We start from the raw sequence: 23,742 nt of genomic DNA on the forward strand, positions 1-23,742 counted from the left end.
GGATACCCGCCGTGGGGCTTCAGTGACTATGGGGTTCTGCTGCTGGCCTAATTGGAAGGCAACAACGCTCGTGTAGCGTGGTTTGGGTGTTGTTACCTCAGCCGGTAACAAGTTTTCCGAAGCGTCCCACTTCGGCGTCTCTCATACATAATCCGCGAGTCGCTTTGGTACGTGAAACCCCATTGTCTTACTTAGTCATGTTCTTATGAGGTGAACGCCAAGCACAGTTTGAACAGACATTTGATGGCGCCACGTGAGCAGTAAGTGCTTTTATGTCAAATATCGCGAAACCATGGCAGTGCCAAATGAAATCAATGGCGATAATATTGGAAAAGGCCGCATGAATAAGCATTAAAGATGAGGCGTGTTTGAGGAACCAGCGTGGGAACATCGGCTATAGCAATGGAAACCAAATGAAGGTCAAATCTGTACTAAATGAAAAATGATCTGCAATAAGCTGAAGTTGTTATATTGTTTCTGGTGCTTAAGTATTTTTCTCAGGTGATTCATTCGCAGTTAGTATCGTTGTACCTGACGTTGCTATGCTATTCTGCAAATTAATCTGTAAGTACGGATTTTATGTTTCGGTTTTTGCTTTTGTTGTGGTTTTGGCTATTTTTCGTTCTGTTATTTTCAATGGGTGGATGATACTTGCATCACTTTTCATCATTTATTCGTATAGATGTTTCTTACATTGCGCTGTCATGACGCTGTTTCAGCGAACACTTTCACATATTTTTAAAGGTTGCCTCTGGCAGATAGCTCAATTCTAGTTTATGAGCCGGTCTACTCGCAGTGGCGGACACTACTTGCACAAGAAATTGAGATGAAAAATCGACTAATTAATAAAAATGCACTAATTTTAGCTTATGACCCATACTGCAATTTACAAATTCTAGTAGTGGACTTCGCAAGGCTACGAGATATAAATTCCCGAAATTTACGGAGAAATTCATTGGCGTTCCAGTTACTTGTGTGCTTCAGTGCATGAAATGACGTTTTGTTAACAAATTAGCTGGAACGCCAACGCATTTCTCCCCAAAGTTCTGGAATTTATATCTCGAAACTGGTGTCATCTGAAAAATTCGTTCCAAGTGGATCCGCCTTGCGAATTCCACGGCTATAATTTCTAAATTGCAATATGGGCCATAATGTAATTACTTAAAAAAAACTTAATTAGTGCATTTTTATTAATTAGTCGATATTGCATCTCAATTTTTTTGTCCAAGTACTGTCCGCCTCTTCGAGTAGACCAGCTCATGAACCAGAATTGTGATATCTGCCACAGGCAACTTTTACAGATTTTCGAAAGTGTTCGCTGAAACACCCTGTATGTTCATTTTGTTATGTATTTTCCACTTGTCGGACTGCATGCAGAGAATTAAGACGCCTCCTTCAGGCTTATAGCCTATAGCTGTTTCTTCAATTTCACTGTATTCAGACCTTGTCTGCAACAGAGAATGAAATAAATTAGAAAGACACAAATTCGCACAAAAAGAGAATACGCCGGTTCTCGTTACTTAGCGCGCGCGCGTGTGTTTGTTTGTGTGCGTGCGTGTGCGCGCGCATTGCTCTGTGTTGCGTTGAGCTTATATGCACGTTTTCGTTGTCAGCAGACAACTCGGAGTGCTACTGTCTGCTTATGTGTATACGAAAGAAACAAAATCTGAGACATCTCGTTTTTCTCCATTGCTGGCGCACAAAATTTCTCCGTCGAGTGCCACTGCATAAGGACTGTGCTTCTCGAGTGTGATTGGAATCGATTAGTTCAGGTCAAGGCTTAGCAGAACGACTGATCGCATTAACGCCGTCTCGTGTGCATTACAAACTGGTTTGACTTTTATTTTTTTAAACCTCCCCTAATGCGCCACTGCAGCGGAATCGGAGATCTCCCGGCATGCGCTATATGATAATAACCATGCTAACAGCGATCAACTGCAGACAACAGAACTGTGCCGCCATAGATGGATTTGTCCAAATGGGATTATATAAATTTGTGGCTAGGATAAAGGCTGGATATTGATAGTTCTCGCTGCTCGTGAGTCTGAACTTTATCAACGTGAGAAACTTTGTGATCGGCTCTAGCTGTTTCGCGCAGCTGGTGGCCATTTTCTCGTGACCATTATCGCATCCGTGCATTTGAGGCAAGCAAACCGTGAGAAGTACGCTAATTTAGCTATATATTCCTGCATCTACAGATAAAAGAGGAATCACGGAGATTCTGAGTGCTTCGGTATCAAATAATAATAATAATAATAATCAACGTGACAAACTTTATCCCGTTGATTGGGTGTTTATTTCACAATTGAGGCAGTACGGTCAACTGGGTATCTGTTGGGTCACCAAGGCCAAATGTTGGCTTCTGCGGCCGGACCACTAATGAGTGAGTTTATCTAATTTGAAAGATAAAAGAATCGTTACGTAATCACAAAGGATGGAAACAATGTGTCCTAGTTTATGTTTCGTGTTGTATGTTGCAAATGAAGTTGAGTTTCAGGACTCTATAGTCCCTTAAAGTACTTAACGTATCAGGGGATAAGGTTCGCAATGAGTGCCGCAGTTTGCTTTTGCTTCCTACTTCAATGAAATCCCAATGAAGACTGTTAACGATGCAGGAAACGCAGTAAGAGTACATGCTTTCACCATACCGTGTCCTAACTCTAAGGGCGCACAAGGCATCATTGCTAAACAAGGCGTTGGTGACATACTTTTTGCATTTAAGCTTATCATCCCAGTAACGCGTGGCAATAATAGCTCGCGCAAATAATGACCGAAATGAAGGCAGACTGGGGCTATGAAAGAGGTTTGGTGGGGAGGCGTGAGGATTAATATAGTTGACACTTTGTAGACTACTTTGCCTTATAACATCAAGCCCCTGTCGCCAAGTGTGGGAGATAGTGAGAGGGGAAAAGAAAGCCTATCTTGAGATATTGCAGGCAAGTACCTGAGCAACCATGTTGCGCTGAGTAAAACATAGATAGGTCTAAATTGTAGAGGATGCATGCTACACTAAGCTAGCGTTCAGAAGTGAAGGGAAAAACTCGTGACTAATCACTATCAAAAAGACGCGTATTGCACGCAAGTACTATAATTATTAACACAATCTACGCATGATGAACACGTGGGAGAATGTAGCTAGACAGGCTGACAGGTAACATGCTTTAGTGAATTATGAAAGCACACAAGCTTGGTTCTGTCTTTATTAATGTTAGTCTTGGTTGTTGTAGTAATAATAATAATACTTTTGTAGAATGTATAGGGACTGCTGAAGGAAGGGAATTACAGAAGTTGGTGGTAAAGAATGGGAGTAGTGATTAGATTGGGGATAAGGACGAGAAATCAAGCGAGTGGGAAATGTGACTGTCGCAACTCGCACGTAAACTTCAGATCCCAAATATACTGACTGGGGCGCAGCGGTCACCAACCCGCTTCGAACGGGAAACACGTCGGTTTGTCGAATGTAAATGAGTCACGGGACGTCACGTTTGCCGACGTTTTGAGGCGACAACCGTACACCGAGCCAGACGGTTTTCATATTCTTGTCCGCGTGGCTTTCCCGCACATTAGTGGATGTTCGTATGCGCAATCATTTCACGCTCGGCTGCGACGCGGCTGCCTGCTTAGTTTTGAAACGTTGTCGAGAACAGCATAGAGTTTCCTACAATATGGCTCTGTCGCTGCAATCGTTGGGCCACCATGGGAATGATGGGAAGTACATGGATTTGTCTGATCTTCGTGCTTGTGGACTCGGACGTTCTTATGGCTTTATTTATTACGCTTTATATGCCTGTATTGTCGTGAATTTCAGAGCAATCTATGCTCTTCGAAGGGCAGAAGACGCTGCGAACACGTACAATCGCTACTATTTGCGACGGTTCAGCTTGTCGAGGTGGCCAAATCGAATCGCACCAAGCGTCTCGAGACACACTGGCTTGCCCGCGATAAATTCATAAGGGCGTTATGTGTCGCTTCTCCATGCATGCTTCCGTGGCGTAATGGTTTCAATAGACGGTTTCAGTTGGGCGTCCGCAGCAGTTCTGCGTACGCAGGAAGCCCGCGGAGGCGGGAGTGCGCATGCGCAGTACGCAGGAGCAGGCACGGTCTCTTGTGCGCGTGCGCAGCTTTTCAAAAGCGGCGTAGCAACCACTGCGAGCTTTGCGAGACGTTCTCCCGTGTTCTCGCGTGTCCAGAAGGCCGCATTTTTCGATATGGCTCTTGCCGAAGAAATGACTCCGGCATGTGGTTTGACTTCGTGGCGGCTGATATTGGCTACACAGTTTCAGAAACTGGCATGTAGCGGCACTGAGTAGCACACTACCGGCTCCTGCACTCGCCAACTCCTGCAACTTTTGCGTCCGGTTAACTATTGCCGTTTCGCGCGCGTGCGCTTCTACGTACGCACGACCTCGCGCGCTGCGTACGTGGGTGGTTGCGGACGCCCAACTAAAACTGTCTAATATCGGGCGTATGGGCAGAGGTCCTGTGTTCGAATCCTGCTGTCGGACAACTTTAATGTTTAATTATTTATTAAATAAATAATATCGCCACCATCGTCCCATCGCCACCGAGCGATGGGACAACAAATAGCCGAAGTCGCAAAGAGTATCAACGCGTCAAAAATGCTCGGATTGGCGTTAAATTTCTTTCTGGGTGGGAGTCGAACCCGGGCCTCCGGGGTACGAGCCGAGCACGCTTCCCGACGCCACGGTGGCTGACTAAAGGTGTGCCTAGTGCGTGCGTCCTTCGAGTTCTGAACTCCTCGCGGGCAAGCGAGCGCGTGGAGATGCTTGGCGCGTTTGCATTGGGCGTTATCGAGGCGCAGTTGGAATGCAGGCGAGAGCTTGCGCGGACAAGGAACGCGTATAAATATTTTACCAAAGGGCCTATAATGCTTTCGCATTCCCACTCGTAAGCAGTCTTAAGTGCTTCTGCTTTTTTTTTTTTTTTTTTTTTTTTTTTTTTTTTTTTTTTTTTTTTTTGCAATCGAAAGGTTACCTTGCGGCATGAAACGTTTGGTGCGTGCAAATTATATATCATATATAGTTGGTTATGTCTGATGAAATCTAACAAGGATATATATATATATATATATATATATATATATATATATATATGGTGTGGACCATAGATTCACAATTAGTAGTGAAGTGGGCGGCTTGGTGGGTAGCTTCACTTTTGACAGGTAGTGGTGTCAATGCAGCACTCACGCGTATTTTTCTTAACGCAGCTGCGACTTGGATAGGTGTATATACGGGCTTGTTGGTATGGTTACCTTCTAATTTGTTTTAGCGCACTCAGAATGACACGGACATAGAGGGCGCATGAGACAACACACAACGCTGTGTGTTGTAGCATATAAGAAGCCGGCAGGCAAACGGCGCCGCGGTAGCTCAGTCGGTAGAGCATCGCACGCGTAATGCGATGACGTGGGATCGTTCCCCACCTGCGGCAAGTTGTTTTTTCATCCACTTTCATTTCCATTAATTTATCATTTCTTTAATCAAATCAGTAAGTATAAGTGATTTCACCTGTGTTGTCCTTGGTGTCCTTATTTGTTGGCTTCTTATGCTATGATTAATAAATATCGGGCCTCTCGGTTAGCCCCCTTTCTTCTCGTTCAACGCTGTGTGTTGTTGCTCATGTGCCCTCTGTGTCCGTGTGAGTCTCCCTGCGCTAAAACAAATCAGAAGCTGTGATTTCACAACGTTCCACATTATTTATATGCCGGAACGCAAACAGCCGTCCCGTGCTCTGTGAATCTGTGATTGTGGTCGTTTTCATTGCGGCGTACAAACGCCGCAAAATAATCGCAAGTTTCGCCGAGACGAAAAGCAGATCGTGTGTGCGCATCCTTTTACACGTGTCCCATTCGGTGTCGGAGGCGCCGAGCCGGCGTGTAATAACTCGTTTGCCGAGAGTGTGCGTTCTGTCCGACAGGCGCCTGCCACATCGCGCATGCGCGTCCCTCTCGCTGGGTTTCTCTGTTCATTACTTCGTGGCGCATTCTGCACGCTCGCTCGTACTACGTAGCGAAGTGCCGGAGTGTGTCAAGAAGAGTCTGCGAAGACTGCGTGGCATCGCACAATGTGCTCGCACAGCGGCGCAGCCCTTTCCTCGATCCCTGCTGGAGTGCGCGTGTGCCGATGCGTGATGCCGCCTTCCCGATGTAGGCCAGCCGCCGGGAAGAACCGGCTCGAGGTCCGCGGCTCGCGCGCGCTGTCGCCCGAAGCGGTTCCAGGCGCGCCGGGGCGAAAGCGAAAGGGCCGCGCCCGCTGAACGCTTTCTCCGCGCGCTGCCTCGCCGTCGCCTGCGGGAAGTCCTCTGGGGGTGGTGTGCCCCGCCAAAAGTGAACGCAGCCGCAGCGACGGAATCCGGCCACTGTTGCGCGTCGGCCTCACATATCCAGGCTCTTGATGAGTAGTCACTTCTCGCGGCTGCCTTTTCCTGCGAGATCCTCGCTTCGCTGGGCGTATATGCCGGCGGAGACGGTTGCGTTTTTAGCCGGATCTAGAGAGTCGAGGAAGCTCGATGCGACTCTCTGGGCGAACCTGCGCAGGGAATGCGACAGGAAAACGCATGCTTTCACTGAACGGTTGCCCATGCTGACTGCCGGTAATTTACCGAATCTCATACGCGTCCAAGTGTTTTTCCCAGTTATCTTGGGCTGGTTAGAATATATCGATTTCTTTCTGCCGATTATATACCTTGCTTATCACCAACAGCTCATCATGACCTGCCGATTCTGGTGATAACGTAGGCGAAGCGCCGTTCGAACCACAGACGAAGCGCGAAAATGTAAAGAATAACAATAGAATCGTTACATTATCCCGACCTTGGTTCTTGTACGGTTTGGAGGACGTCTAAAGAATGTTTTTCTCGTGCATGCCTGTGCAAAATATGAAGGAAAGGAAAAGCTCTCGCTCGTGTTTTGGTTGTACATTGCCGTTTAATTAAATGTTGCTCGAATAACAATTAGACTTGACAAATGATGCTGCATTTTGTGCGCTTTCATATATGCTAGGCGCGCAGCTGCCCTTTGTTTGGTAGAGGCATGACGTGCGTCTACGCATGCAGCACCGATGCTTTCATAAATAATATACAAGGGTGGAGTACAACGGAGCTGGTGGTTAGATGCTTTCTTCAGCGTGTATTAATGCTGCCTTGTGAATGGTCGCGTGGGACAAAAGGGCGCTTCAGCTTTGAAAAGCGCGCTCGTGTCAAACGGGCCGCGTGTCAGTCACGCGCGCTTTGCCCGTCTCGGTTCGCCAGATGCTCATGGTTAGCGAGTGGGCATTCCAGCAGCATTCTTGCGTATTTGACACGCTGCCCGGACTTTCCAATCTTGCGGCTGCGTCGGTCCACCTGTTAGCCCTGGGCGCACGAGAAACAACCTGCGCGCGCACTTTCTGGTTCCTGTCGCGCCATTTGCTGGGGGCTTCACGTGAAGTAACTGAGACGAAAGTTTAATAGAATTGGTACATGAATGAGTGAATGAGGCCAACAGCGTATTCGAGGAGAGTATGTTGGGAGGCTAGTTGGTACGACTTTTTTTTTTTTTTGTAAACCTAAAAGTGCGCTAGGGACGAGACACGGAGGTAGAAGACAGAACGAACGTCGAAGACGAAGACAGGACTAAGTTCGTCCTGTTTTCTTCTACCTCGGTGTCTCCTCCATAGCGCAGTTTTAAATTCACAAAAAACAAAAACAAAAAAGCAGCGTATTGTTCGTAATTATATTGAGCTTCTCAAACTATATTTTAAAGTGCGAATGGTTGCCTCATTAGGCTAAATAGTTGTTTTAGGGAGTAACTTGTAATTGCAAAAGTTGTAGTCTTTAGAAACACTGAACGAAATTGTTTCCAGGGTTCTTTTTTGCCAAGCTAAACCATATATATGAAGTGACGCCACTCCGTACTTGCGTCCATGAACTGCAGCACTCTCAATTTCCAGATAAGGAAGCCCGCGTGCCCGTTTCAAAAAGAACGCGATTGGCCAGGACACCCGGCGTGAGCCAGGCGGCACGTCAGCACCGTCGTATACGGAAATCTGCCGCGGTGCTAAATGAGCAGTGATCGATAGGGCGAAACTGACAGCGGATTGAAACACATTCGGTGGCTTTGTGACGGACGTGCGCTTCGTTTCTTTTTTTTTTTTCCTTTGCTTCTTTGTTCCTTTTCTCGTTCTTTTCCTTTTCTTTTTTTTTTTAATGGTTGAGATTACTGAAATTCAGTCTTGCAAGCGCGCAATTGCGTCTTTTCGTTTTTTTTTTCTTTTGTTCTTTCTTCTTATTTTATTTTATTTTTCTTAATGCGAGATATTCATGGCAAGAGCCCAGTTTTCTGTGACGACTATCTGGCCACTATCTCGTCATTTTCGTGGACCGATATCGAAGATGGAGCAGTCTAAAAATGTGGGCCGATCCCAAAGGTAGTCCAGTCTAAATGTTTGGACCGTTCCCGTAGATATGAGCCGCTCGTCATTTAACCTTTATGACACCAACTTTGGTCTATGGGTGTCACAACCAACACCCATGGCCTGCACGCCGCATGAGTTCTTAACCGTTCGCTGCAAAACAGTTCATAGGAACCATTCTCTGCCAAAGCAAGCATCCTTCTCAAGCTTAAATTTCTTTTCTTTATTCTCCATATATATATGTATATATATATATCAGTGGCGTAGCCAGAAATTTCGTTTGGGGGGAGGGGGGGGGGGGTCATCTTGCAGCTCGACCTATTCCTTATGGAATTTGTCGAGGGATCAAATACATGAATAACAACTGCATTGCCATTGCCAAAGATGCTGCAAACGAATTCTTGAACGCTACTCACTGTCAAGACAAGCAAAATATGTTGTTTTTTTTTCACAAAAAAATATACTCGTATGCCTAAAAAATTGTGCCCAAAATAACTGATATCAATGCTTCCATGTTTTCTCTCTATTTAATAAGTAAAGAAAATATCACACGAACTTTATAACTATATCCGTTTGAAACCAGCAAAGCAGTGCATGCCGCCGATATCAAAAATGTAAAGGCCATGAAATAAACAAGTTGAGGACAAATATTTAACGAACTTTGCCATTCAAGAACCTTGTTTACATTTTTGTACATATGGAACGGCCGGAAAAAAGTTTCAGTGATGCTCTCCTTTGTTCAAATGTATTGTCACCAATGTTTCACCGACCCGCCGTGGTTGCTCAGTGGCTATGGTGTTGGGCTGCTGAGCACGAGGTCGCTGGATCGAATCCCGGCCACTGCGGGCGCATTTCGATGGGGGCGAAATGCGAAAACACCCGTGTATACTTAGATTTAGGTGCACGTTAAAGAACCCCAGGTGGTCGAAATTTCCGGAGTCCTCCACTACGGCGTGCCTCATAATCAGGAAGTGGTTTTGGCACGTAAAACCCAATAATTTAATTTTTTTTTAATGTTTCACCGGTCGTGTACTGTAATTGCACCGAAGTTATAGTCGCGACAGAGAGCACATATAAAAAGGGGTTCCGCAAAATATACGAGGTCGAGTCAAATGAAAGTGAGCCAGTTCGAATATATGACAAACGGGGTACTTTACTTAAAATTAGTCTTCATGATAATTTACACATTTTTCCTACTGACTGACCAGTCGCGTGATTCGCGTCTCATAAAACTCCTTGGGTTGCTGCTTCAAAAAGTCTGTAACTGTCTCTTTCACGTCATCGTCCGACACGAATCTGGTTCCCTTGCGCTGCTCTTTCAGTTGCCCCAAAATGTGGAAGTCGCAAGGCGACAGGCCTGGGCTGTATGGCGGATGCTGCACTGTTTCCCACTTGAACTTTGCCAGTTTTGTATTAACCCCATCAGCGACGTGGGGACGGGCATTGTCGTGGAGCAAGATGACCCCATTCCTCAATTTTCCACGTCGTTTCTTCTTGATCGCAACACGTAGCCGATCCGGCGTTTCACAATATCGGAAACGATTGATAGTCTCTCCAGGTTTAGCAAATTCAATCACTAATGGCCCCTAGCGATCGAAAAAAAGAAGCCAACAACACCTTTCCGGCAGAAATGACGACCTTTGCTTTCTTTAGGGGTGGTGAATTCAAATGTTTCCACTGTAAGCACTTGCCGTCGTGTTTCAGGCTCGTAGTAGGGGCACCATGATTCATCCCTGGTCATAACTGCAGACAAAAAATTCGTCACCCTCATTGTGATACTGTATTAGATGAGTCAAGGCAGCGCCGAACCTCTCCGTCTTCTGGTGGTGGTTCAAAACCTTGGGCATCCATTGCGCACACAAGAGCCGATAATCGAGATGTTTATGAATTATGGTGTGAACCAAACCGTGACTGATGTTCACACGCTCTGCCAGTTCATTTATGCATATCCTCCGTTCTTGTCTAATCAGCTCATCAACCTTTGCAATTTTGTTGGGAGTGATTGCACTATGGCTATGATCCGGCCTTGGATCGTTTTTGCAACTTTCACGTCTTTCTTTGAACCGTTTGCTCCAACGGTTCACAGTGGCCAACGAAATGCAATGTTCAACGTACACGGCAGCCATACGGCGACTAATTTCTTTTTGGGAAACACCTTCAACTGTCAAAAACCTCACGACACCACACTGTTCCACTTTTGGAACGTCCATTATGTCACGCAACCACGTTCAACCCAGTGTATAAGAGCATTAAAGAACATTTATTCTCACACCTACGTGTCACTTTTCTAAATGAGAGATACGTGTGTGCTACGCGCATGCCTCGCAAATAATGAACCGAACCATTATTGCGCGGGCGGGTTGGCTCACTCTCATTTGACTCGCCCTCGTACGTTAGAAATGCGAAGATACAATGGACTATACAAATGCGAAGATACAGCTTGATAAAGGGCAAAAAAGTGTCACTGGAAACAAAGTTCACAGCACGTATACACAAAACCTCGTAACAAGATATTTAAATATAGGTATAAGTCTCCAATAAAGCTACGTATCTAAGAAAAAATCACTGTATACAATGGGCCAAACAAGGCAAATTCACAGATCATAGCCCCCCTTCCCTTCACTCCCCCTGATGTATCGCGCTCGACAGGAGGCGGCGCCCTTCCTCCCCGTTTTTCTCCCTTGAGTACACAATACTGAGCCACCATCGTCGGCTCACCCATGCCACTCCCACCGCCCTATACGCTTTCACTCGCACATACAGCACGCGGGCCACGGTCACGATATTATCGCCCTTGGATTTTATACGAAACATGGGGCGACGGCGATGGCAGTAATGCGCCTGGAGTATCCATATAGTTGCTGCCGCAATAATATAATAAGAGTATCCGGCAACTGGAGCGTCCCGTGGCCCATTACTTTCCGCTAAATGAGGAGTAATGAAATCGAACTTTCGCCATGCGACAATTTGCTGCCTCGCAACGATGTCTTTCTATTGTGGGGCGGGTCACGGAAATGTTGGCCACAACCGAATGCCGTATATTTTGGGCACCTTATGTGGCTACCGAAAGAATATCGAAGAGAACGTGAGACGCTTGGTCCACAAAGCACCATATACATACTGCTCGGCACCCTACACCGGCGAGACAAAATTTTGCGGAGAGAGAGGGGCAGAGAGACAGAGAAAAAGTTTATTTCTAAAGAGATTGGGTGACTTCCTCGTAGGGTGGAGCCCTTAGTTCAGGGCCCCATTGGCTCGCGCCACTCCGCGTGCCCGCCGGATCAGCCGTCGCTGCTCTTGCGGGTCTGAGCTGGTCAGTGCAGTCTCTCAGGAGGAAGGTGAAGAAATAGGGGAGTAACCCGGAGGGTGTGGGCACTCCCAGGTGCAATGATATACTGTGGGCTTTACTCCACAATAGGGACAGTATGAGGGATATTGTGTGGGGTGGAAGAGGCGAAGATAAAAGAGGCAGGGAAACAAATTAGTTTGAAGCTGTCGCCACAGAGAGGTTGCGCTCAGGCGAACGCGTTGCAATCCGTCGAGTCCCCGCAGCAGGGTTGCTAGGTCTTCGGAAGAAAAAGTAACCGGAAAATTCTGAAAGGTAACCAAAAAAGTCGCCAACTACGGCAAAAGCTTTAATTGGTAGCCAAAAATCTAGCTATGGTGCCACAAACGAACATTTGCCCATTTTTAACGCGAAAGTAAGGAAATACAGACGAGAAAGACCTGTAGTTTCCTGCTGCGCTGCTGACAAAAATAACAGAACAAAACAGTAATTATCACATAATATTGTATCGTAATTTACCATAATGTATTAATATAATGTATTACCATAATGTAATGTAAGAAATAAATAAAACAAAGCTTCTGCTAATAAAGTGTCTTGCATGATAGCCAACGATCTTCTTCACCACTAGCAAGACTGCAAAAGGTTGGCTGAAACCTGATTATGCAACCAACAGTAATGCTCGAGTGCTGCTGTTGACGTTTAGTGAGACTGTGTCGTATTCCCCACCGGAGGAGTCTGGATTGGAGTAACGGATTAATGTGAGTGCGCGAGGTAAACTGACGTCATCGTCTCTCGTTAATTTTTTGTCTGTTTGTTTGTTTGTTTGTTTGTTTGTTTGCCTGCTTGCGTGCGTGTGTTTGAAGGCCGTCGGCCATCATGGTGTCGCAGAAAAAAAGATATTGAAGCGGCGGCGTTTGGGGGTTGGGGCTTTAGGTGAGCAGCTTCTGCGAGCGTAGCTGCCAACGCGCAGAATTCTCGTTCTTACCCCTACCTCTGTCACTCCCCCCCCCCCCCCCCCCTCCCTTGCTCATACTGCTCACCTATGCCTAGCTGCCGGCCTCGCACTGGACAGCTACAGAGCAGCCAGCAGGGAGTATCCTTTTCCCCGTTAATTACCGTACAAGTACGTTGTTCTCACGGAGCCGGAGTGCATGTGGGCCGTGTCGCTCCGAACTCCTTGCCTATGTTTATTCTATTTGCAGGCGTTCAAGAACCGATTCCGGTACATCATGGACTGCTCCCAAGGCAGCCTCAAGGAGGACGCGCTGGACGTGACCGCGCGATTGGACCTGTCCGAGCGTGTGCTGTTCTCGTTGGGTCGCGAGGCGCTGGAAGATCTTCAGCGCTGGCTGCGACGCGAGTCGCACCGCATCGCCACGGCTACCATGGTGACCAACCACCGCAAGCGCAAGAGGGCCGCCTTGACAGAGTCCAGCTGAGCGACGCTGGGTGCTAGTTGTGCCATCTGATGCCAGCGGTGGCTACACGTCGTGCAGGAACGGACGCCTTCGGTGCCATTTCGCGGCTTCGTTGAATTGTTTCTGCGCAGCTCCCGAAACGGGAGAGCATTAATGTGTGTGTGTGTGTGTGTGTGTGTATTGCACAGCGCTATAGCGCCACTGCAATTGAAACTTTGGGGCTAAAATGTCGTGGATTACCGTTTTTACGAACTATTGCGCTACCATTTTCATTGTCCAGAAAACTTTTGTAAAAAGTGACGCGACGTAAACTTGACTTTTGTCAAAGCATCGCTAGCCAGCCGTAATCTTCGCTTTTTGCAAAAACAAATTGCCTTTTTATACATCCACTTCTCGAGGGTCGCCGTGTGACTGATTTTACTACGAAAAGGTTCCAGTTGCGGTGCACTGCATGGCGTTTCTGTCGAAGCGACGTTGATTTATCCTTTTTTGAGGGCGTATACATGTTGTCCCCTTTACAGTCGCTGACCGCCATGGAAAAAGAAAAAAAGAAACACTCATCGACAGGTGTGCGCCTCTACTCAGTGGAATTATACTGCCCCCCCCCACCTCATCCCCTTTTTCCGCTGGCAAATTTATTTCGTTTTCGTTTTTCCGTTGCTAAGTCTCCTTTCCAAAATTTAAAAAGCAGCGGAAAGCTTTCTCTCCCTCTCTCTTTCTCTCACGCATTGTAATCTGCACGCGCACGGCCATTGCGCTACAGTCTATCTGCAGATCCCTCACAATCTTTTTTTTTTTTTTCGAATCAGACATTACAGATCTAATACACTGTTTTGTATCTGTCCAGCATGCACTCCTTCAGCGGGCTCTGGGATTGCTGTAGTTGAGCTAGCTTCAAGGTGAAGGTTGCTAAACATCTCCTCCAAATGTCATTGCGCTAGCTCTAATGGTTCTTAGTGTAATTTCGTCGATATTTGGCTCTGATCTTCTCCACCGCACCCTATAACGGCTTCGGTGAATGAACTGTTTGCGGAAATTAGTCGAGGCGTGCTTCCCTCACTCACAGGTGGCTGAAGCAGTGTGGTCGGCTAGTCTTCTCTCTCTCGATGAATTCGGGGGAGATCACTGCCACTGCCCGCGGATCGGCCTAACCATGCGGTAGCGCGGGCGTGACGAAACTCGTGTGCGAACGCGCGGCTTTACGCGTCGCGCGGTTGTCGAGGGCATCACAGAACATGTAACCAAAACATCGTGACATACAGCGAACCCCCGTACTTCTATAGTGAGACATTGCGCTGACTATATTGCGTCACGCGAATGTAAAAGTGGTGCCCGAAGTAAGCAATCGATAATGCGTCGCTTTTGTTTCGCGAACTGCGGCTGCGCCGAATGTAATGATTGCCATGATGTTTTTTAGCTCAAAAACTAAAAAAAAAAAAGGAAACAGAAAGAGGAAAAAGGAAAGATAAGCGCTTCCATTCCTTTTGCCTCTCTGCTTCCTTTTTTGAGGTTTTGCCCTAAAAACACCATGTTAAATAAACACCAACTCGCCCAAGAAGTCATCCTTATGATTGCCAATTTCAAAAGACCAACATGTCCTCCTAGGCGCATAGGGAAGGAAGGAAAGTTGCCTTTCTGTGCTGTTGTGAACGTGTGAATCAACATCATATTCCAGCGCGACTTCCAAGACGCGCACTTCCGGTTAAAATGGCTTAGAGACAGGGAACCCATTTGACTGCACAGGTAATGAGCACCGGTGACTGTGGCGCCTGTGAAACTGTATTTTGTCATGCGCAGTTAAAGCACAAGTGTCTTGTGGCTGTGAGGGATCTAATTGTGTTACTGACGCTGGCTAAGCGACGGCTTGACGTTGCGTTTTGCTAAGCTGGCCAATGAAAATTATCACGCAATTGCGTGCGCGTGCAGTACTGAAATATCGGTACTGCGCACTGAACTTGTGCGACGCGTCCAGCAATTGGTTGCTCCCATGGCTCTGTTTAGATGTATATAGTCTTACAGCAATTTTCTAGTATCATTACAATACCTAATGTGCTTGGTCGCCGCTTAAGGAACAGGCCAGGACATTTTATGCAGGAAAGATAACACCCCCCAGTACATTATCTTTAGCGCCGTGGCTCCTGTTTCACTGCACACAGATTGCTGATTTTGCGCCCAGCCAACGAGGAACTAGGGGATCGCGCCAGCAACCAGGTATCACCGATGCGGACACTAGGTCTCAGCTGTGTTCCGTACACAAATCGCATGTACTGACCAGGCGAGCACCGCACGCTCGATTCCACGATATGCGGTGTGGTCTGTTCGTTGGGCACTTTACCGCTTCGAACGCTTCCTACGTCTTTCCTCGTCTTAAGGGGTGACGCTCGCCGAGAGCTATGCCGTCGCGCCCATTATTACGGCCGCATTTCCTGCAAGTTCACTTATGCTTATAAATGGTCCGGAACAGATTGCGCGTTAGGGTCTGCTAGCACAGCGTTTTGTCACAGCACTCGCTTATATATGTCGTCTGTAAACCTAATTGAATGGATGGCATAATTGTTTCGTATTGGGGTGCATAGGCAATTGAAAGAAAGAAAATCGCCGTGTGACCCGCATTGTGCTGCATTCTTAAGGCTCCAATTCTTCAAGCCAGTGTCTGTGCCAGGAAAAAGTGGCGTTAAACGCTGCTCAACCAAACCTGTTCTTCTTTGGTACTGAAGTGCGTCACGAATTCCGCGAAGCTGTTGCAGATGTCTCTAGCCAAAGCTAGCGGGGCGTCAACGGAAGTGTTTCGTGTACGATCTTGATATCGGAGATGGCTGAACCTGCGTGCTGCTTGTGGGCTGTCGGCCGCTGGTTCACTCAAGCTGTATTGCTCGCGACGAGGAGTGGTCCATCAACGATTCACGTCGTTTGCATGTTCGCCTATTTCAACGCGCGCACGTGAGAGAAATGTGGCTGTTCACTTGCTGCGCTCGTTTGTGCCACCCTTCTGCGCACCGCCCTGAAAGACTCCGGCGTCATGCAGGAAAAGCTGCTTGCTGCTCCGCGCAGTGCGTACGTCCTTCCGGGAAGCGCGCACCTAGTGGGAATGACTTCAGAGGGAAGGAAGCACAGTTTGTGCTACTGCTCCTATCTCAATAAAGTGGATATTACCGCTCACATCATAACGATGTCGTGCGCAGATTTCGAGTAACGTCGAGTCTCCCTAAAGTGTTAAAAGCATAAATGACCACATCGAAGCGACTTGCATTGTACGTCGTAAAAAAATTTGGCCTCGCTGAATCTCGAGTGCAAGATAGATATACTATAGGGTGTCTTGGCACAGGATGCCCACATGTGCGGGTAGATGAGGCCTAAAATTCTAAGGTACACAACACGACGTAATATACTGGTCATAACCGCTTGTACACAGTGTATGTCGTAATTTCGTTGTGCCGAAGAAGCCGCAGGCATCTAAATTGATGCGGTTTCGTGGTCCAGGCTACACAGTGTTCCATGAAGACCGCTGTTGGGAAGATCTCTGTGTTTATTACCACATACGCCAGATCTTTAACGTATCTACGCCGGATCTTTAACGTGTCTGAATATAATTGTGCTAGTATTTTACGGCGAAGAGCCGTCTTGGGTGCGGTAACCGAGAGAGCCGTCCGTAGCGACATGCTAAACATGGCGCCGTTGATTCGTTGGTGCGCGCCACTAACGTAGCAATCACGTGAAGATGACATCATGCTGGAGAGAATAATAAATATCGCCATAACTCAGTGACTGATTTTCTTAACTGAGTTACTGAGAACAACTATTTGAGCACCCCTGCACATGGATTCGCTTATATAATCGCACGTGATCATGAAAATATCTTCGTAGCGGCCACGGTTAAGCAACGAGTTAAGCTACAGTGGTTAGAATTTAAGTCAGTGTTTTCGTTCATGAACTTCGCAGAACACCGGTGTAGCGAAGGAATAACGCGTTGCAGGTGCCGCCGGTGGTTTGTTTCGTTCGGAAATGTCCTTTATTCAGCTTTCATTGTGCTCTTGCTATGTGCCTCTGTACGACTACTCCGTTTCACGGTGAGCACAGCGGAAAACCTCAATAGTTCCTTTACGCCGATTGCAAGTATATATACGTTTTTGTAATTCGGATGTGGCATAGCGATTAAAATGCTTGGCTTGAACCTGCAAGGTCATTAGTTGGATCCCGTGTAGGGTATCCTATTTTTCCGTCACGTCGGACCGTCCCTTAAAGGCCAAAGTGCCACAGGCCAGCAAACAAACATTGGGGATCGAATCTCGTGCCACTGCGCCAATGTGACGTGCTAACCACTGTGCTATTGCGTAACTTGCATACTTGGCAGTTCGTGCGTGCGCGACGCAGGAGCGCAGAGCGGTGACATCTTCGCATATGTTTCGGAGGCACCGGCAGGCACGCTCACCCGGGCTCTCTGAAACTTCTGAAATTGGAGTTACTGGTTCGTGATGCAGCAGGTGACAGAAAACAAATTTGTGTGAAAGAGAAAGACGGTCGAGGGGGGGGGGGGGGGGGGCAATGTGAACATCGGGCGATTATACGCGCCGGAACGAAGGTGGTTGCCAATCAAATGGCCCAGCATGTCGCAGAAACCAAGAGTGGTCATTCGGCTAAGGCGGCACTTCGCAGTTGTAAATGTCGCTCTTCGCTCAGTGAGAGAGACATCTTCGAAAAATGTTTGGCCTTCCGCTACATCGGAATGGCGTAGCTGCTACCGATAGTCGAACCCGCGACCTGGCGCTCAGCCACAGAAGGACCGCGGTTGGTAGCAGTCAGTTTTTGCATGTTTTTTTTGTCGTTACTTTTAAGCATTCTGACCCCAAAAGCCTCGTACGGATTAATGCTTTTATGGAAGTTCCTTGCGCCGCACCATTACCTGCGCAGACCCGGAAAACCTGGCGCTACATCGTATAAAACCGAGCCGTAATTTTCTCGCGCAGCCTCGTTTTAACTTACTGTAATTGGTCCTGTGAATGTCTGGGAGGTAAAATCGGCAGAAACTTTCGGAGGTTGATTGTAAAAGTCAAGCGATCGCTTCCCGGTAGGCCTGCTGAGATAGGCTGCTGGGACCACTCGCTGGTTGTATGTCTGTTTGTTAATGTTATGATGCATGTGGGTGCTGTGATGTTGCACTGCCTCCAGGACTGACCCGCTTCACAAAACACATTGAAATCCTTGTGGCGACATGTATCATGCACTGCTCTTACGATCGGTTTACCAAGTCACCACCTTCAATTACTGCCTCCAGTATTGGCCCGATTTGCTCGGCCAGACAACCGTCCGCGCAATGTGAGTGGGAGTGGCAAAGAAAGCTTCACTTTAAAACTTTCGTTCTTTCGCGTGCTGTGGGCGCTGCGTCCTATGTGATTTACGCTGTGTAGGCATTCCACTACGATCAGCTATTTAGGCGCCACGTTGGTGCCTTGTGGCTTTGATTACGTTTTTATCACACTCAGTGCCAAATTTCTTCCTGCGGACCGAGGTAACGATGTCAAGAAACACCTGCTAAGCAGCGTAAAGACTAAATTCCATCCCTGTCCGGTACTTCAGTGTGCAATATTCGGCTGTTTAAAAACGATTCCTTTTTAATATATTTTTTTATAGTGAAATGCCTAGTTACCAACCCGTGGACGGCAATTTTTTTTTTTGCCACTGGCAGCGATCGAGTGCAAGAAACCTTGGTGTTACCGGTACATTAACAATAAAATGACGGTATTCATCTTTAGGCGTGTTAGGTTGCCGAGTTCCAGTTTCCTATTCGTGTGTTTCACTTTGTCTATGCGATTTTGTGCTTTAGCGTTTCTGTCGAAGAGGCGTGATGATGATGATGATGGCTTTAGTCATGATCATCATCATCGTGAAGGTCGGTAGCACAACTTCTTTCTGGCTGTAGCGTGCACCATTATTAATTGGAGCAAAACGTTCACCTGGATTACAATTCGTGGTTAAGGCGCTTTCCTTTTTAACGGCCAAACCCTTTCTTTGTGTTTGTGATTTTTGCAAGCACTTTGGATCGAGCCCGGTGCAGGTAGTGCAACGTCGGCGACGCCTAGCCAGCGACCCGCAGTCCTGCTGCGCCAACTTTGTCTTTCTACTTGCCGGTGTGTCTGTGAATGTGCTCTGCTCTCCAATTCACTGGAACGACTTTGTTGACGCGCAAGTATGCATCCTGATGTCAGTGCGTGAAGGAAAGATTACAAAAGATGAAACCTAGGAACAGGAGTGATGTGAGGCCTCTTTAAGTGACGTCTGCCAGAGTACAACTGGCTACATTCTTGCTGTCTTCCCACGAGGCGTGCAGCTGACGTGCGGTGCAGTACAGGACCGTGTGGCATGCGCTTGCTGATGAATTTTCGTGAATTTTGCGTGTGAAACCTCAAAGTGGGTCGAGGGGACAAATCGTGTTTCGATCTCGGGAAATAATAGTTCGACGGTGTAATCGTATTCGTCAGCGCGGCGCGCAAAATGTGTCACAGTAACCCGAGTGCTTTCAGCCAGGAAATAATCCGCTTAATGGTGTCGACTTTATTCGCTAATTTTGCAGCGAGTATTCCGAGTACTGGTTGCCCTCGACGTCCATGGAGCAGCAAGCCAGGCTGTACATTGACCGACCGCTGTCTCTTTTGCACGGGTTGAGTTTAGATGTATTTTTTTATCCGTACAAACAATTTCTACGCAAACACTTCATTAGCTGCAGTGGAGCATTGATGTCTAATGAAATAACATTATCATTATATTCCTCCGCCTCTGTATCTCACAGATGTGCTTCGGTAACACTTCATTTGGGCCTAGTTGGTACATAATTCTGAACTTAACGTTACAGCGCAAGCACCTAAGACAATCCACAAAAAGAGTGTGTCGTGTTTTTCTTTTTGTTGATCGTCTTAGGTGTTTGCGCTGTAACGTTAAGTTCAGATGTGCTTCTGGCTACGCCATTGGCCCAGCATTCCGTCCTGCACAGTCAACCCACACGCCAACGCGCCAACCTAGCGTATCATGTCGTCACAGGAAAAATTAAGTCTGACGACAGCAATTTTACCGCGTGCTCGGACTTTGTGATTCTGTAGCTTGCGCAGAGCGATAACAGTGACCGTAACGAAATTAAGTTAATTTGCTTGTTTACTTGTCGCCAGATGTAGACTGTCTGGTTTCGAGACTTCTACGATTTAAATATTTTAGAGCAGGATAAGAATGCACCATACAGCGACTAATTCCATCCATCGAGCAACTTTGACGGTTCTTGTAGCCAACGCACGACTGTCGACGTCCAGCCGCCTTTCCTGCTGTGTACATGATTAAATTCATTCATTCAAATTAATTATTCATGGTATATGGTGTCGTTATTTGAGAAATGCTATGGTGTCTTATGCATGTAATAAAGTCGACAGTATTGAGTAACTTGGTCTAATTCATTGGCGGCAGTACACTGTGACACTGCCAACAGCCGTCTCTGTGGGGTAGCGAGGTCATTTCACCAACATTTCTCGCCCGTTGATGCGTCACCTTACGAAGCTTGCGTCAATCAAGCCGCTGTGAGGTCGACATGTTCGGTTACCTGATTTTCTCACAGCTGCCGGGCCTGGCAGCTGTGACAAGTCGATGGCCGGTGGTGCCACAATGTCATGCGGTACTTGGGTGCTTAAAAGGGCCCCGGGCGTACTGAGTGTGTTGGACAAGGAGCCGTTTGAAAATGAACCTATTTCGTACCCCCCCCCCCCCCCCCCTGCTCGCGCATATCCATGAATAAACAGCAGTCTTGTTCGTGTTCGGAACCTAGGCTGCACTTTCGGCCATTCGAGCTGTTGCAGGTAGGCGGAGCCGTGGTATGTGTAGAGGAAGCAGTTGGCACTGACCTCACACTTCTCGCAAGAAGTGTGGTGCGGGCTGCCTGCTCTGCAAGGCGGCCCGGCAGACGGGAGCGAGGACAGCGAAAGCTGGCCGCGTTACGCAACGACTCCTTTTCTATGTCCTTGGGGCGCCGCTTATCTCACGGCACTACATATGTCGCCACTCCACGCTTGTCCTTGTAGGATGCAGGCCGGCGATCCTTTGCAGGAACCTGGAAAATAGTGACCCTGAAACTGTTGGACATCGTTAATGGGGAATCGTAATACCACTTCCCACGCGCGCGTATAGTGGTAGTGGAAAGTCACTGGCGACTGACCTGGATGGAATACTGCGCGGTGTTTTTGCGCCAACGAGTCTGCCTGGCTCTCTTATACGTGATCCCGATTGCCGACACCGGACGTCGTTTCGCGTTCCGGAAATTTCCAAACTACGGGTGGCACAAGTGTAACAGCACCTCTTACATCTACTAGTGCGAAACAGCGAAGCGCGGAAGAGAGCCGAATTGGGCCAGAATGTGTGCCACTTACGAAATACCTGGACGAAGATTTTTAAAAAGATACATAACAGCGCCGAGTGTGTCCTAATCTTCGTCCCTCTAACGCGCTGTTCGGCGCAGCTCAACAAGAAAACGTGATAGGCGCTGCTTCCTGTGTTGGTGTTCTTTGTTTTGTGCTAGTCAGTAGGTCTCTTCGATCTGGCTGTTGTTACTGCACTAGTTAAGTGAACTAGATGTGGTTAGAAAATCGTTTTTTTTTTTTCATTTTGATTGCAAAATTACGCTTCAACATTCTATTTTGATGTGTAAAAATATCCAAGGCGTTTCTCTAACTAGAAGACAGAAAAATTACTCTAATCGAGGCATGATAGCTGTAGGGGTTCCATTTTTCCGTTCATACACTACTGATGAGGCTTACACCACAAGTTTTGCCCAGATGGGGATTTTTTCTGGTGTAACAACCAGCGAGCACTAGCCTTGGCCGAGTCGGCAACAGCTCATTCTCCACTTTTCACCAGTGCTCAGGCGAAGGTTATGTTTACCTACATATGAGAGAATGACAAGCGGAAAGCTGTTGTTTCACTTTATCCAGGACAAACTCCAGAATGCGGCTTATTCTCTCAACAGCAAGGTTTGGCTGCTTTTCTCCAAAGCAAGATGTGTTTCATGCAGGCGATGGCCACTTCTATGGCCATACTGTGGTTCAACAAATGCCACAAATGCTTGGAGGAGTATGGAGTCCTAACTCAGTAGTTGATCGCTCTGGGCAACCAGAGAAATAAGAGAAGAATAAAAATAATCTCTGGAGCACGCACAGTTGAAGCGAAATCTCGTCATTGCAATGTAGCAAGAAAAAAAAAAAGAAAAAGCCGGCTGGAGTAAGCTCGCAAACGTTCTGAGGGTGCCACCTACTCAGCGAGATAATTTTGAAATTTTGCAGCTCTTCTGGAAAGACAGTCCTGCACTCTGACCAATTTTTCATACAAATTTACCTGCAATAGTTATTACTAAGCATGTTTAGGAACGTTCAACTTCATTTTTCTGTGTTTTCAATCTTACGCTGTTTTCACTAGTGCACAAAAATTCTTGTACTTGCTGTGACTCAATCTCGTCCAAATTTCGCATTCACATACATGCACAAGGATGCGTAGAATGCAAGTATCTAAGCTTTATTGTACTGAAGCAATTTCGCTCATGTGATATTAGGAAAGCGATCATCAATGTTCTCGATAACTATAGTCGAGATTAATAATTTTTCGTTAGGTAATAAAGCTAAAACACGAATTGTTGAGGTTATTTAGAATTATTTGTTTTATAAGGAGCAATATAGACAATTTTATATCACTCCCATGCCTGCTGGGATGCACAAACCTTGCCCAAGTGACCCTACCTTTCCCACATCCATGCAGGGGGCTCAGAAGAGTGGTCAAACAAGATATGAGGGAACAATATCATATCCCCCCTGCATTATAAACAGACGAATAAACTTCCATAAATTTCCAATAATTTTGGAATAATTTGGAATAACTTCCAATAAATTTCCATCCAGTCAGCTTTATTAAGGCAAATGCATCCCTCAGGTTGGGGAAGGAATGCACTTTCGTCTTCGAGTTAAGCTCAGCGCAGCGCGCTCACAAACTACACCGCGCTTCTCGATTTGACGTCTTGCAGCGGCCAGTTCGCTAGACGGTAAAGGGCCCCTCACCAGGTCTGAGCTGACAAGCGCCGGGCATACAATGCGCGCTAACGATCGTGTCTGCTAATTATTACATCGCTACGCGCAGCGGAAAGAACTGAAGTTTCAAACCGAACACCATTTGCTCTTCTCCTCGCGAGCGCCGCGCTCCCAGCCGTGCGCCTATGTATGTACGTACATCGCACTGACGTGACGTCGCTCGTTGTGACACGTGACTTCCGGAATTATTCAAGGCAACATCTATTATTTGTGTAATCTCTTGCTTCAATAGACGAATTAAAGTTTAGAGAAATAATAAAACACAGAAGTCGAATGTCTGCGTGTTCTTGTTTTACTTCGCACCGCAGCAAGAGAGCTGTACTTCCGTTTTGACTGCTTGTTCCCACGTCGTGCAGTCGCGCGCGACTGCGCGCGCGCGTAGACAACGAAAGTATGACATCTTCTACCGTGTTCCAGCACGTGATCATGCTCTGTGATGCGCTTGTGTCTGTCTCAGTATTCGCGTAGCACTGGCTTATACCACTATAGTCAGGTGTTATCGTACACAGCGCGCAAAATCG

The 23,742-nt window shown here is 47.1% G+C and overlaps 1 protein-coding gene and 1 non-coding gene across 2 annotated transcripts in view; both read left to right on the plus strand.

Annotated features, from left to right (window-relative positions):
• Positions 1 to 13,507, plus strand: part of Psf3 (DNA replication complex GINS protein Psf3) — a 44,967-nt gene extending 31,460 nt beyond the window's left edge. The window contains exon 3 of the mRNA XM_050193486.3: positions 12,903 to 13,507. Coding sequence (XP_050049443.3) covers positions 12,903 to 13,139 — 237 coding nt within the window. The 3' untranslated portion in view covers positions 13,140 to 13,507. The remainder of the gene's footprint in view (positions 1 to 12,902) is intronic.
• On the plus strand, positions 5,380 to 5,451 carry TRNAT-CGU (transfer RNA threonine (anticodon CGU)). Its single transcript has one exon. It is a non-coding gene; the product is annotated as a tRNA-Thr (tRNA).
• Positions 13,508 to 23,742: the final 10,235 nt, after the last annotated feature.

Source organism: Dermacentor andersoni, chromosome 1 (genome assembly GCF_023375885.2).
Source record: "Dermacentor andersoni chromosome 1, qqDerAnde1_hic_scaffold, whole genome shotgun sequence".
In the NCBI taxonomy this organism is placed as follows: domain Eukaryota; kingdom Metazoa; phylum Arthropoda; class Arachnida; order Ixodida; family Ixodidae; genus Dermacentor; species Dermacentor andersoni.